Genomic DNA, 14,676 nt, shown 5'->3' on the forward strand with positions numbered 1-14,676 from the left:
GAAAAGAAGAAATGTGTGGAGGCTGAAAATAGCTGGTCCTCATGACCTCCTGCCAAGAGTAGTATACCAATTCTCACTTAGCTCCTTGTCTGCCACCTGCCTGTTTTCTTCCTTTTGTCTTTCTGAATTTAGGCTCATAAGTCACCACCGTTAAGTATTTTTCGGGCTCTAATGGCTCCTGTTGACTCTCTCAGCAAGACTGAATGACTCTGCCCAGTTTCCAGATCCTTCTCTCATCATTCTTATTTCCCATCCTTTCCCAGGTTCACCCCCCTTCCATCTGACTGACCCTGCTCTGTCCCGCTCCCACTTTCCTGCCTCTATTCAGACTCCCCTCCCTCCTCCCCAGGGCCCATGCCCCGTAGCAGGGTCCAGAAGTGATTCCACTGTGCTAGGTGTAGCTGGCACTTCATGTTCATTTATCTACAAACCCTCTTAGGAAGAGAATACCATGCCCGATTTCCAGATGGGAAGCTGAGGCCCCATGTGAAGTTACTTGCCCAAAGTCCTTACGAGTAGCCAGGCTACCAGGTGAACCCAGACATTCTAAGGACGGCTGCCTCTGCTGTCAAAATCATTGACCTTTACCGTTCTGCTTCCTTAAACCATGACATTCTTTAAATTCCATCATTTAGCAATTAATTTTATGTCCCATCGCACTGATCCGTTTCCCAGTATGACTTGGTACAAACTTCCTGTCTCTTCAAGTATGTGTGTGTGTATGTTACTCTTATATATGCCCTGCCTACCCCCTTATCTAACACTGCAGAGTGCTTGCCTCAGCGTAAGTGCTCAGGGAATTGCGGCTGAATGACGGATGGACCTGAGGACAGAATATCCGCAAGGAGGGTGTTTTGAGAACAGCAGAAACCTTTCTTTCCCACCCAGACGTGACTGGTCCTGGACTTGTGGCTGCCCACGGCAGATGCCCTTGCTGCCTGAATGCTAAGTAAATACATTGCATTACGGGGCACATAGGTGTCTAAATGTATTTTCAATAAGCATTTATTGACCACCGCGTAGGAAGTTTGGAGTGTATTCCCCTTTCTCATCGGTTTGTCTAGCTCCCCCCCCCAGATGATTTTACATGAGTAGCAGGGCCAGGCCATGCTGCCCCATGGAGCACAGCTGACCGATGGGGGCCGGGTTATTCCACTCACTATGACAACCATTCAGCTGGGAAGCTTGGTAACTTGGAAACCAAAATGTGCCATCTGTGCACACAAGGAAAACCACTGGGCACCCAGGATGTTTGTTCAACCTTTCGGAGTTTGAGAACTTGGTGTGTTATTTCCCTGTTGTCTTTGTGACTTGTCACCCCGCCATACACGCCGTGTGCCTATTAATCAAAGACGGGACATTTTGTTCTTCAAGTGACAATTTTCTTTTCGGTTTCTGCTTTCCCAAAAAAGGAACAGTAATCAAAAGTTCACCTTGTTTCCTTTCCTCTTTCCCTGGTTTGGCTTCAGAAGGAATTCCTTAATTTTTTTTTTTTAAGATTTTATTTATTTATCTGAGAGGGGGAGAGAGTGAGAGAGCACACACATGAGCGGTGGAGGGGGGGGGAGGTGGAGAAACAGACTCCCCGCTGAGAAGGGAGCCCAATGCAGGGCTCCATCCCAGGACCCTGGGATCATGACCTGAGCCAAAGGTGGACGTTTAACGAACTGAGCCATACAGCTGCCCAGGGGTTCCCTAATCTTTATCAGACTGTGACACCCCAGCCTCTGAGAGCACATCTCTCCCTCCCACTGGAGGAAGCTCAGATTCTGCGTGCCCTGCCTTTCTTCAAGTGGTTGTTGAGGATTCTTTAGAAGCATAATTGCTTTCCTTCCAGATTTGGAAACAACTGAGAAATAAAGCCCAAATCAATGTGGGGATTCAAATATGTCATCTAACTTATTACTGGTAAGGTTAGATTCGAGAATGTAATGAGATTCCAAGAGAAAGTGAGATTCCCCTCAGCTATCCCCCTGCACCTTCCTTTCTAGCCTAAGAGGGGGCAGCTGGAGGCTTTTAGGCCTGACCCCTTCCCTTGGATGCAGGGCAGGCTGGTGGTTAGGGAGAGGGTGGGAGAGGAGGAGAGGGATGAGGAGAGCAAGGGCAGGAGAGAGAGGAAAAGAGGCAGAGGGAGGGGAAAGCAAAGAGAGGAGCAAGGGAAACTTGACTCTTTCAATGTCAAAAATAATAATAATAAAATGTGGCGAGAAAAGCTTCATTACTATACCCCTAAGAGAGACATTTGCAATTTCCGGGTACAAAGGAAATGTGGAAGGACGGAGGGAAAGAAGAGTGCCCCTGAAGATATAACATTTTCTAGCTAATCTACCTTTTCCTGTGACTATAAATTACTTTGAAAATAATGGGCTTAGTGATAGAAAGTCTGTTCCAATACACTTAACCCAATCTTTTCCTGAATTAATTAGCTTCAAATGGAAATTCTCTGCAAAGATTTCTACCTCATGGAAATAAAAACTAATAAGAACTGAACAGTTATGAAAATGCTATACATGAAAACTTGTAGGATGTAGCCAAAGCTGTACATAGGAGGGTGTTCATAGCTTAAAATGATTGTATTTTAAAAATTGGAAACCTAAAATTAATATTCTAATATTCCAAGTTAGGTAGCTGGGAAAAGAGCAGATTAAGTTCAAAGAAAGTAAAAGGAAAAATAAGGATGAAAGCAGAAAGGAATGTGATAAAAAGAAAGTAGAGGGGATCAATAAAGTGAAAAGTACCTGGACTCTGAAAAGACTGAGGAAGTTGAAAAACTCTTGATAAACACAATTTTAAAATTCCAGAATAAGTAAAAACAAGTGGAAATAAGAATGAAAACAAGCATGTAACTACAGATATTATAAACATTAAAACATTAAAGAAGGTATTAAGGCCACGGAGACCAGTAAATTTGAAAACTTAGATAAAATAGATAAATCCCTGGGAAATAATACAGCCTTTAACAGTTTGGCTCAAGAAAAAATTGAGAACCTACATAGTTCTAGAATCTTTAAAGAAATTGAATCAGTATATAAAGAATATTTCCATTTAAAAAAAAAAAACTGACCTCCCCATATAACTTTAAAAACTATTTATACTGTGGTGTCTGAGTGGCTCAGTCGTTGAGCATCTGCCTTCGGCTAGGGTCATGGTCCCAGGGTCCTGGGTTCAAGCTGCCTGCTCGGTGGCAGGCCTGCTTCTCCTTCTCCCATTCCCTCTCTCGTCGTGTTTTTCTCTGCCAAATAAATGAAATCTTTAAAAAAAAAATATCTATTTATACCAACATTTAAGGAATAAGTAATTCTCATAATACATGAACTTTTCCAGAAAGTAGAAAGAGGAAATGCTTCTCAATGTGTGTGTGTGTGTGTGTGTGTGTGTGTGTGTGTGTGTGTTTAATTTTTAGAAGTTGTTTTACCTTTTGACCCCCTTCATCCATTTTTTTCCCATCCTCCCACCCCTCACCTCTGGCAACTACCAGTCCATTTTCTGTAACTACGAGCTTGGTTTTTTGTCTGTGTCTTTAAGATACCACCTATAGGAGAAATCATACAGCATTTGTCTTTCTCTGTCTGGCTTATTTCACTTGGCATAATACCCTCTAGGTTCATCCATGTTGTCACAAATGGCAAGATTTCATACTTTTTTATAGATGAGTAATATTCCAGTGTGTGTGTGTGTTTCTTTATCCATTTATCCACTGAGAGACACTTAGGTTGTTTCCATATTTTAGCTATTGTAAATAATGCTGCAGTGAACATGGGGGTGCATGTATCTTTTTGATTTAGTGTTCTCATTTTCTTCAGATAAATATCCAGAAGTGGAATTGATGGATCATATGGCAATCTATTTTTAATTTTTGAGGAACCTCCATACTCTTTTTCATAGTGGCTGAACCAATTTCCATTCCCATCAGCTGTGCAAGGTGGTTCTTTTTTCTCCACATCCTTGTCAATACTTATTTTTTCTAGTCTTTTGATAATAGCTATTCTAGTAGATGTGAAGTGGTATCTTATTATGGTTTTGACTTGCATTTCCCGTGATTATTAATATTGAACACCTTTCACGTGCCTGTTGGCCATCTATACGTCTTCTGTGGAAAAATGTCTATTCAGGTGTGTGTGTGTTTTAAACCATTTTTTAAGCCAGATTATTTGGTTTTTTGCTTTTTTATTGAGTTACTTGAGTTCTTTATGTATTTTGGATCTTAATCCCTTATCAGATATATGACTCACAAATACTTTCAGTAGATGACCTTTTCATTTTGTCAGCTGTTCCTTTGCTGTTTGATGTAGTCCCACATGATTATTTTTGCTTTTGGTGTCAGATTAAAGAAATCCTCTCCAAGACTCATGTCTGGGAGCTATTGCCTGTGTTTTCTTCTAGGTGTTTTATGGTCTCAGGACTTACATTAAAGTCAATCCATTCTGAGTTAATTTTTGTGTATCGTATAAGACAGAGGTCCGTTTTCATCCTTTGGCTGTGACTGTCCAGTTTTTCAAGCACCACTTGTTGAAGGGACTGTCCTTTCCCTAGTGTCTATTCTTACCTCCTTTGTTGTAAATTAATTTGACATATATGAATATTCTATTCTCTAAGAATAGAGAGCCTAGAAATAAACCTATACTTTCTGATCTACATGTCTGTTTTTTAGGTTAGTACCTAAAAACTGCTTTAATTATTATATATGCTGTTTTAATTATTATATAAATTATTATATAAATGTTGTTTTAATGATTATAGCTTTATAATATAATTTTAAACCAAGGAGTGTGATGCCTCCTGCTTTGTTCTTCTTTCTCAATTACTTTGGCTATTCCAGGTCTTTCAAGGTTCCATGCAAACCTCAGTTTTATTTGTGCTATTTCTGTGAAAAATACATTAAAAATTTGGTAGATACTGCATTAAGTGTGTAGATTGCTTTGGGTAGTATGGACATTTTAATGACACTAATCTCCCAATCCATGAGCACAGAGTATCTTTCCATTTATTTGTGTCATCTTCAATTTCTTTTATTAATGTCTTATAATTTTCAGTATTCCAATCTTTCACCTCCTTGATTAAATTTATTCCTAGGCATTTTATTGTTTTTTCTTAAATGTTCATGTCTTTTATTAACCCATATATAATTACTTGTCTTCCGGTTTGTTGAAGCAATTGGTCAGACCACATTTGCCACAATAGTGTCCATCAAAGTGGCCTAGCCATAAAAACTCCAGCACTACATGCATCCAAAGGGCACTCCCAAAGAAGGCGACTCACGTTGCCATTCTCATCCACCTTAAAGTATTTCAGAACAGCTGTTTCTCTTAGTTTATTCTTCTTGGGAGCAATGTAGGACTTATTCTTCCTTCCTTCTTCTTAGTACCACCACGAAGTCTCAACACAAGATGAAGAGTGGGCTCCATTTGCATGCTGTAGTCAGACAAAGTACATCCATCGTCCAGTTGCTTGCCAGCAAAAAGCAGTCGCTGCTCATCATGAGGAATTCCTTCCTTATCCTGAATCTTGGCTTTTACACTGTCTACTGTAGCTGAGGGTTCAACCTTAAGGGTTTTCACGAAGCTTTACATCTTGGTGGTAGTTCCATGGCAGATGGTGGGTTGGAAGGGCATTTTATTATTTTTGATGCTTTGTAAATATGATTGTGGTTTTTTTTTTCATTTCTCTTTCTGATAGTTTATTTGTGGGTAGAAATACAACAGATTTTTGTATGTTGATTTTGTGTCCTGCAACTTCACCGAATTCAGTTGTTAGTTCTAACAGCTTTTTATAGAGTCTGTAGGGTTTTCTATATATAATATCATGCCATCTGTGAATAGTGACAGTTTTACGTCTTCCTTTCCAATTTGGATCCCTTTTATTTCTTTTCTTGCCTGATTGCTGTAGCTAGGACTGACAATACTATTTTGAATAAAAGTGGCGAGACTGACATCCTTGTCTTGTGCCTGATCTTAGAGGAAAAGCTTTCAGCTTTTTACTGTTGAATATCATGCTAGCTGTGAGCTTATAATATGTGGGCTTTATTATGTTGAGGTATGTTCCCTCTGTGTTCACCTTTTTGAGAATTCTTGTCATAAGTGGTTGTGGAATTTTGTCAAAATATTTTTTCTGCATCTATTAAAATTATCTATTTTTTTCCCTTCGTTTTGTTAATGTTGTGTATCATTCCACTAATTTGTGCACATTGAGCCATCTTTGCATCCCTGGAATAAATCCCAGTTGTTTATGGTGTATGATCCTTTTAATATGTTGTGAAATTTAGTTTGATCACATTTCATTGAAGATATTTGCATCTATGTTCCTCAGGGATATTGGCCTATAATTTTGTTTTTTTGTGGTATCCTTGCCAGGTTTTGGTGTCAAGGTAATGCTAGCCTTACAAAATGAGTTTGGGACAGCTTCCTCCTTTTCTATTTTTTGAGAAGGATTGATACTAATTCTTCTTCAATCATTTGGTAGAATTCACTGGTGAAACCATCTGGTTATGGACTTTTGTTAGTTGGGAGGTTTTTTCTATGTTAAAAAATAATTTTAATATATGAATTATTTTTTTATTATGTTCAGTTAGCCAGCAAATAGTACATCGTAAGTGTCTTTGTAACGTTCAATGATTCATCAGTTGCGTATAACACCCAGTGCACATCCAGTTGGAAGGCTTTTGATTACCAATTCGATCTCCATACTGGTTATTGGTCAGTTCAGATATTCTTTTTCATCATGATTTAGTCTTCATAGGTCAAATTCATCTAGAACTGTATTAATTTCTTCTGGATTGTCCAACTTTGGCATATGTCCTTTATAGGAGTGTCTTATGATCTTTTGTATTTCTGTGGTTATCAGTTTTAACATCTCTTTCATTTCTGCTTTTACTTACTTAAATCTAGTGAGTTTTTTGTTTGTTTGGTTTTTGGATTTTTTTGTGAGTCTAGTAAGTGGTGTGTCCATTTTATCTTTCCCAAGAGCCAACTCTTAGTTTCATTGATCTTTTCCATTATTTCTTAGTATCTGTTTCATTTATTTCTGCTGTAATCTTTCTTATTTACTTCTACCAAATTTGGGCTTCACTTTTTCTTTTCCAGTTCCTTAAAGTGTAACGTTATTGTCTTCATGTAATTAATTTCTATTTTCATGCCACTGTGGTTAGAAAAGGTGCTTGCTATGATTTCAGTTATCTTAAATTTAAGACTTGTTTTGTACCCTAACTTAAGATGTACCCCAGAGAATGTTCCATGTATACTTGATCAGTCCTGTTTTTGAAGCTAACCAGCTTCAAATGAGACAAAGAGAGTACAGAGAAGTTAAATTATAGGCCATTCTTAGTAAAGAGCGTAGATGCAAGTGCCTTATGATTCTGTGCTATAAAATTTTTTGAAACAATCCCTTAGAGAATTTGCTTTGTCTAAGCCAGTCCTGAATTAGGGAGCAGGGAACCCATGTATTCCATGACAAGAGGAATTCTAGATCAGTTTTATTAAGATTTGTAGTTCCAAATAGTTGTGTTTTTCCTTAGAGTATATCACTCACTTTCTCTAAAATACATGCTTACTTGAGCTCACAGTTTAAAACCTTGTGCTTTTTTAAAACCAGTTTATTCACTACACTTATTTTTCCCCCTTTTTCTTAAAGCTACTTGGGAGCCCACAGCGTCTCTGTGACTTGGCAGGACCCAGCTCCACTGAACCAGAATCTAGAAAAAGATCAATTTCTAAAAGAAAGTCTCATCTGGATCTTCTCAAACTGTATGCTACATTCTGCTTTTCCATCTATTATTGCTTGGCAAGGACTGTTTCTCTGAATACATTTGACCGTGTTTTAAAATCGCTGAAATTTTTATGAATCTGCATTATGTGGAATTTTATTGTTTAATAATGTTCCCACAAGCCATATGAGAAATCTTGTTTCAATGTATTATGATCATGTGCTTTCCATATTTTCATATTGTCTTAAAGTAAACCCTGTATGCAAAGTGAAATGTACAATTATTCATTGGGGTTATTTTAGGCAAAAACTTTTTGAATCACAGTACTATAAGGTTCCTTTAGCCCTCCCCTAGAAAACTGAATATTATCTAATTTGTAATAGTTGTACTCACATGCATCTGTTCAGAAACATGTTTGTTTTATAGAGGATGTCCTCATTATCGGATAGGCACTGTGAAAAACTGAACATAAATCTCACAAAAGTGAGATTATTCAATGCCTGTCCTCTGTCCTTGTGGAGATTATAAAGTCCATCTGGAATTTTTGTGCGTATCCAAATAAACCAGCCAACTGAGAGAGAATGTGATTCAAGGTGGGCCACTCTACCTGAAGGTTTTCCTCTGTGCACCCAGGAATGTTAGTTTCATTTCCTCCTTGGCCCAGACCATTCAATTCCATGCAGATCAGAGGATCTCTCTTGAATACTGTACTGTTCACCAGGCTGACACTTCTTGTTCCTTTTGGAGCATTCTCCCATGTTTCTCACGCTGTTTTCTTCTTTGGACCCTCAGCATCATGGATGGCATGACGGAAGCGTGCATCAAGGGCGGCATCGAAGCGTGCTATGCTGCGGTGTCCTGCGTCTGCACCTTGCTCGGGGCCTTGGACGAGCTCAGCCAGGGCAAGGGCTTGAGCGAAAGCCAGGTCCAGCTGTTGCTGCTGCGCCTGGAGGAGCTGAAGGACGGCGCCGAGTGGAGCCGAGACTCCATGGAGATCAACGAGGCTGACTTCCGCTGGCAGCGGCGCATCCTGTCCTCAGAGCACACGTCGTGGGAGCTGGGGAACGAAAGGAGCCCTGACATCAGCATCAGCGTGACCACCGACACGGGCCAGACCACGCTGGAGGGCGAGTTGGGCCAGACGACACCGGAGGAGCACGCAGACCACCACAAGAGCAGTCTCAAGTCGCCCGCCGTGCCAGAGAGCAAGGAGATGCTGAGCAAAGTGCCCGAGGCTGAAGCCGTGGACCAGCCAGATGTGGTGCAGAGAAGCCACACGGTTGCTTTCCCCGACATAACTAACTTCCTGTCGGTGGACTGCAGGATGAGGTCCTACGGCTCCAGGTACAGCGAAAGCAATTTCAGCGTGGATGACCAAGACCTTTCGCGGACCGAATTCGATTCCTGTGATCAGTACTCGATGGCGGCGGAGAAGGACTCGGGGAGGTCGGATGTGTCAGACATCGGGTCGGACAACGGCTCGCTGGCGGATGAAGAGCAGACCCCTCGGGACTGCCTGGGCCACCGGTCCCTGCGGACCGCCGCTCTGTCCCTGAAACTGTTGAAGAACCAGGAGGCAGACCAGCACAGCGCCAGGCTGTTCCTGCAGTCCCTGGAAAGCCTCCTTCCTCGCTTGCTGGCTCTGCCCAGCGTGGAAGAGGTGGACTCGGCCCTCCAGAACTTCGCCTCTACCTTCTGCTCAGGTTTGTAAATGGGGTTTGGCTATCAAGTCAGGAAGGGTGTTCAGGGCATTTTGCTGAAATGGGAAATTACCGTCTGGCCTGTAGTTTGAAATGCTCAGAACATCTTAATCACGCCTCTGGTTTCTTATATTTGAAGAGAACAAAGGGATGTAAGACCTGTTGGCACCGGCTGGAATTGTAGGCAGCTGATGGCTGGGATTCTTTGATGTTGATAGAGCTTGCTACCTTCTAGAAAGTTGCTGCTGACTGAAACAAAATGACAATCTCTGACTCTCAAAACCTTGAGTTCTTAGTGTGCTTCTACACCTCTGTGTCTAAAAATCACAAAGCCATGCACTTGGGTATACCAGTATGTCGACTGTTTTAAATGAGGGTTTGAATCAGCTATAGGCGGACTCCCCCGAACTTGCAGTGTGGGATATCCTAGCATCTGATCATTGTGGGGGGCTTTCTGGTGGCCAGTCCCCAACCAGCAGCCCACCCAGAGTCACCTCCTTAGAACAAAAGGTGTTCCTGGTGCTCTTATCGCTTAGGCATTTACAAGGGTTTTAGGACTCAGGATGAGGTCAAAGATAAATACTAGAACAAGAGATCCTTCTAGAGATCATATCACTCAGGAAATTGTAAGGATTTTAGGAGCTCTGTGCCAGGACATGGGTGGAGACTAATTATCTCACAGGACTACAGAAAGAAAGATGGATGCAAACATTTATGGCAACCTAGGAGTGCCTTATTCCTAAGTAATCACCTGTGCCTTCCCCTGACACTCAAGGGTTTCTTGACCGCAACCCACCGAGCTGTTTGGAACTTGCTGGGCTTGTGCTCACAGAGAAAGGACTAATCCTAAAAATGAACACTGCATTGTTAAAAGTCAGGATCACCATTTGCTCTTCCACTTCTAAGGCTTGGGCATGTGTCTGTCATTGCACTTACCACATCTATCAAGTTATTTGTGATGCATCTACCTTCCCCCTCTGTCCTTTGAACTCCTTGCATGCTCCAACCGTGTCTAACACATATGCAGTCTTCCAACAAAAGAGCACATCACACACACATCCAAAAAAAAAAAAACAAAACCCTAGCCCATTTACTGGATCTTGGCAGAGCTCACTGCTGTACTGTTAAGAGGTAGCTTAATAAGTATCTTTAAGAAACTGACCAGATTGTCCTTTGTCAAAAGGACACAAAAAAAGACACTTTAACCCAGGTATATTTAAGGAAGGATATTTTTTAATATGAGAATGATCTAAAGTTGTAAGTGCCAGCAGAGGTAAGGAACTTTCAGTCCCGGACGAATACTCCTGGACTTCTCAACCTATCCAGAGATTGGAAAGAGACATGTAATTTCTCAGCTTTCCTAACTGTACTATGATTCTTTTCAAGACATAAAAATTCCTATTTTTAAGGCTACCCAATATTTTTTTTCTTGATACTTGTCCTTTTGGAATTAAATACAAAAATAAAGTTAGGATATTCAATTCATGTGAAGGAACACACACCCATCTGCAAAATTCATCTTTCATTGAGATACTAAGGTAATATGTAAATACTCTTCCTAAAAATTTATTTCTCCTATTATCTTTTATGCTACCGTCATTAAATTTGTTGTTTTATTGAACATTGCTAGTATGTTTTGTGTGTCTGTCTCCTCCTCTCTCTCTCTCTCTCTGTCTCACACACACACACACACACACATACCCAGTGACACTTCATCAGTCAGCATTTATAGAGAAGCTTCAGTATGCTCTGAACTAGGGACCTCAAGATATACATGATATACATGACTTAATCTCAACAAATATGTATTGACTGTAGATTTATAAGCTTGTTCTTTGGCCCCTTAACCTGTGGAATATGGCATGGGTTGAAGAAGTGAGTCATGGGTAAAGTCTGAGCTGGAAGGAATGTTCATTTCCCTTTTGAGGGGGTTTGGTAGAACCTCTGAGCCTGTGCTCCTTCTCAGCTGGTAGTATTCATGGGGGAGGAGCTCAGCAGGTGCTCTGACCAGCCTTCCTAGTGCCAAGGCAGGCAGGCTGGGGAACATCAGTGATCCCAAGGAACAGCCGTATATCAGACTGTAGCACTGCCACTGGTTATGATACTGGTGGCCTTGAATCATTAACAAATGGAAAAAATATATTTAGGATCTTGTATTTAAAATTAAAATAATCTTGGGGCACATGGGTGGCTCAGTCAGTTTAGTGTCCAACTCTTGATTCGACTCAGGTCATGATCTCAGGGTTGTGAGATCGAGTCCCACATCAGGCTCCACACCAGGCGTCGAGTCTCCTTAAGATTCTCTTTCTCCCTCACCCTCTCCCCTGCCCCCAGATACATAGATATATAAAATGAAGCTAATCCATATAAAACAACTCAGCTGCAGAAATTTCAGCCTTTACCTAGGTAAGATCTGACATTCAGATTACTTCATATTTATCAACAACATCCCTAAGTAATTCCAGATAAGTAAGTTGTTCTGGTGTAGAGACTGACCCTCAAAGGCCCTGCTTCATTTCCTACAAGAATTAGGAAACAGAATCCTAGCAAAGTCTTTTGTAAAATTTGAAGCTAAAGCAAATCTTACCAGCTGTGTTTTTGTACCTTTCAAATCGATACTTATTTACAGTACATGCTGAATAGAGCTTGGGTAAATTTTTTCACTCAGTTTTTCCAGAATGTGGCTCCATGGATGTTGCAAACTGCTCAAATTTTGGAGGTCAGTAAAATGTCCCATCAGACCCAATATGTTGTGACATTGATTTTTATATGTAGGAATCAATACACTGAAAAGAGACTTCAAAGTCTTTTGATTGTTTCCAAATATAATTTTTAGTAATTGTCTATAACCGAGTTAGTCATTTGTCTTTTTAGTTCTAATGAACGCCACAGTATTTTTACCAGTTAGGAGTTGGTCTGCCTTTACAAATTACAGACCCATCACACTGTGGTCCACTACCAATAAGGTCAGTCTCCTCAGTCACAGCTGTGGTTTGATGGATCAGACTGACCATTGCTAGGGGTCGGCCAAAGCTGATAGATGTTGGCCTGGGTCCACTTCGGCCCTGCCAATCCCCACTTCCCAGTGCCAGCATCACCTCCAAGATGAAAGACTAGTAAAAGAGAAACACCTGTACCCTGTAGGGATGAGAGAGAAGGCAGATGGCCTTTGTTTATCCAAGACAACACTTAAAAGGTAACAACAGGAAATGAGAAGAGTCTCCCTGAGTGACAACCCAGGTATTTTGCTCATTATTTACTTCAATGTCAAAAGCTTTAAACCTTATTTTGTCAAAAGCTCCCATTGAACATTTGCCCCTGACTTGTTATCAGGGTCTGCTCTGTGGCTGAGACCAGACTAGCTCAGTGTTTCTCAGGGACCCTGTCCTCAGACGACGAACACCCAGTTGAAATAAGCCCCTTAATTCCACATGATTCAAGGGAGCCTCTCCTTTGAAAGCAATGAAAGGTTTTTACGGTGGGGGAGTTTGAACACATCCAAACGCAATAGGTTTTATAGAGACAGAAGTGGACGTGAGCTGTGACAGCTGCAGAAATTCCTCCCTCATCCTGCGTAGAACAAAGTGACATCTGTGTGAAGTGGCCCCTCCCGGATGAAGAAGCAAGACCAGCCTCACACAGCAACAAGTCGAGGGGCACAGGCACCTACGTGCCTTGGGATCACTGTTCCTTAGATTCGGGGTGTTCCGTTATCATCTCAAGATTCTCTGTGACCACATATAAGGCTTATTTATAAGCCATTTGATGTTTATAAAGTACCAAATTTCATAAAGGATACTACAGCAAGTATGAATCTCAGTTATGCAGGAAATATCTCTTTCTTTGAATTAAAGCAAACCTGACTGCAGACCCTCCAGCCAGCCTGGATGGCCAAACATTTGATGTTAGCCCTCAGGTTCCCATCCCTGGGTAAAACCAGAAGCTGGAGCTTATGTGGAATCTATCTGGACAGGGAGGCCTCTCACCTCACTTGGCCAAGGAGCCCCCACTGTCCACTTCACAGGCTCCCTGACATCCTGTGATTTTGCTACCCCTCTGCCAACATGGTGCCAGGACTGCTCTGGCAAGACTGGGAGCCCCTGGGCTCCATTGTATGTTCTCCTCTGAGGCCCCACCAATGCCCCCCATACTGCCAGGAGCAGGAAGCCACAGACCTCCAACCCTGGCCCATTTGGGGGTCTCCCTTTCTGCCTTGCTGCTTCCTCTCTCCTCTCATTGCCTTCTGGGAATAGACCAGGCCGTCCCTGGAAGGAGCTCTGGCTTTGTGGTTACGAAACCAGGAAGGCAAGTATGCTCTTGCCAGCTTCAGTTTTTGGTCCTGGGATTTGAACAGTCCAGAGTATGTCTGTGGAATACAAAAGGTAAAATGCAGAAAGAAAGTCTCAAATAAATAATGTATTACCCTGCCTCTATCAGTTAGGATTAGATTTGTTTGCTTTTGGTAAAAAACTCAAGTGTTTAAGATTCAGCTTCTTTCTCCTAAATTACATCTGAGGTAGTCTGGGGTAATCTGTCCAGCACTCTGTGATGACTTTCCTGTCTCACTGCCCTACCTTTGTTAACACAGGATTCTCATCCTGAGGTTTCCTCATTTGCCAAGATGACTGCTGCTGGTGGAGTTGTTCGTTTGCTTTAAGAAAGGGAGGAAGAGGAGTATTCTGGAAGCAGGGCTAGGGAATAAGTAGTCTAACAAAACCCTCCTCCAATACCCTGGCATTTGTGCAATATGAAATTTGGAGAATATAATAATATAAAGATTAAAAAAAATTATACACCACCCAGAGATTGCCTCTGAAATGTCTTGGTGTCTTTCCTTGGAGTCATTTCTCAGCATTGATATGTATCTGCAAGGATAATAATAACCAACAGGAACATAGCTCTGCGTTGATTAAGGCTTTTATCTGTATTAATTCATTTAATATTCATAAGAACCACATAGAGTAGATAGTATTCTTATTCTCATTTTATAGGTAAGAAAACTGAGGCACAGAGATGTCAACTAAGTCAAACAAGGTGCACAGCTACCAAGGTGTGTATACAGTCTGGCTTCAGAGACCTGTTCCTAGTACCACGCTGTGCCTGCTGCTTTGGGGGATGGGGGGAGGCATGGATGGATGAGGGATGAATGGATGGGTAAATCAGAGACTCTGTTCAAGAACAGAAACCCTTCTGGAGTTGATTGGCCATGATAAGAAAAGCAGTTGCAGACTGTAGCCAGGAAATGTGGGACAGTTTTCCAAGTCCTGACAGAGGCCA

The 14,676-nt window shown here is 41.5% G+C and overlaps 1 protein-coding gene and 1 pseudogene across 3 annotated transcripts in view; one reads left to right on the forward strand and one right to left on the reverse strand.

The window, feature by feature from the left end:
* ARFGEF3 (ARFGEF family member 3) overlaps window positions 1-14,676 on the forward strand; it is a 180,359-nt gene that overhangs the window by 102,545 nt on the left and 63,138 nt on the right. For all 3 annotated transcript variants that reach the window (XM_059400808.1, XM_059400810.1, XM_059400811.1), the window contains 2 exons: window positions 7,627-7,739; window positions 8,492-9,402. In XM_059400808.1, the coding sequence (XP_059256791.1) occupies window positions 7,627-7,739; window positions 8,492-9,402 (1,024 nt within the window). The remainder of the gene's footprint in view (window positions 1-7,626; window positions 7,740-8,491; window positions 9,403-14,676) is intronic.
* Window positions 5,127-7,130, reverse strand: LOC132018499 (ubiquitin-ribosomal protein eS31 fusion protein-like; annotated as a pseudogene).

The sequence above is a fragment of the Mustela nigripes genome, chromosome 5, assembly GCF_022355385.1.
Source record: "Mustela nigripes isolate SB6536 chromosome 5, MUSNIG.SB6536, whole genome shotgun sequence".
Taxonomy (NCBI): Eukaryota; Metazoa; Chordata; class Mammalia; order Carnivora; family Mustelidae; genus Mustela; species Mustela nigripes.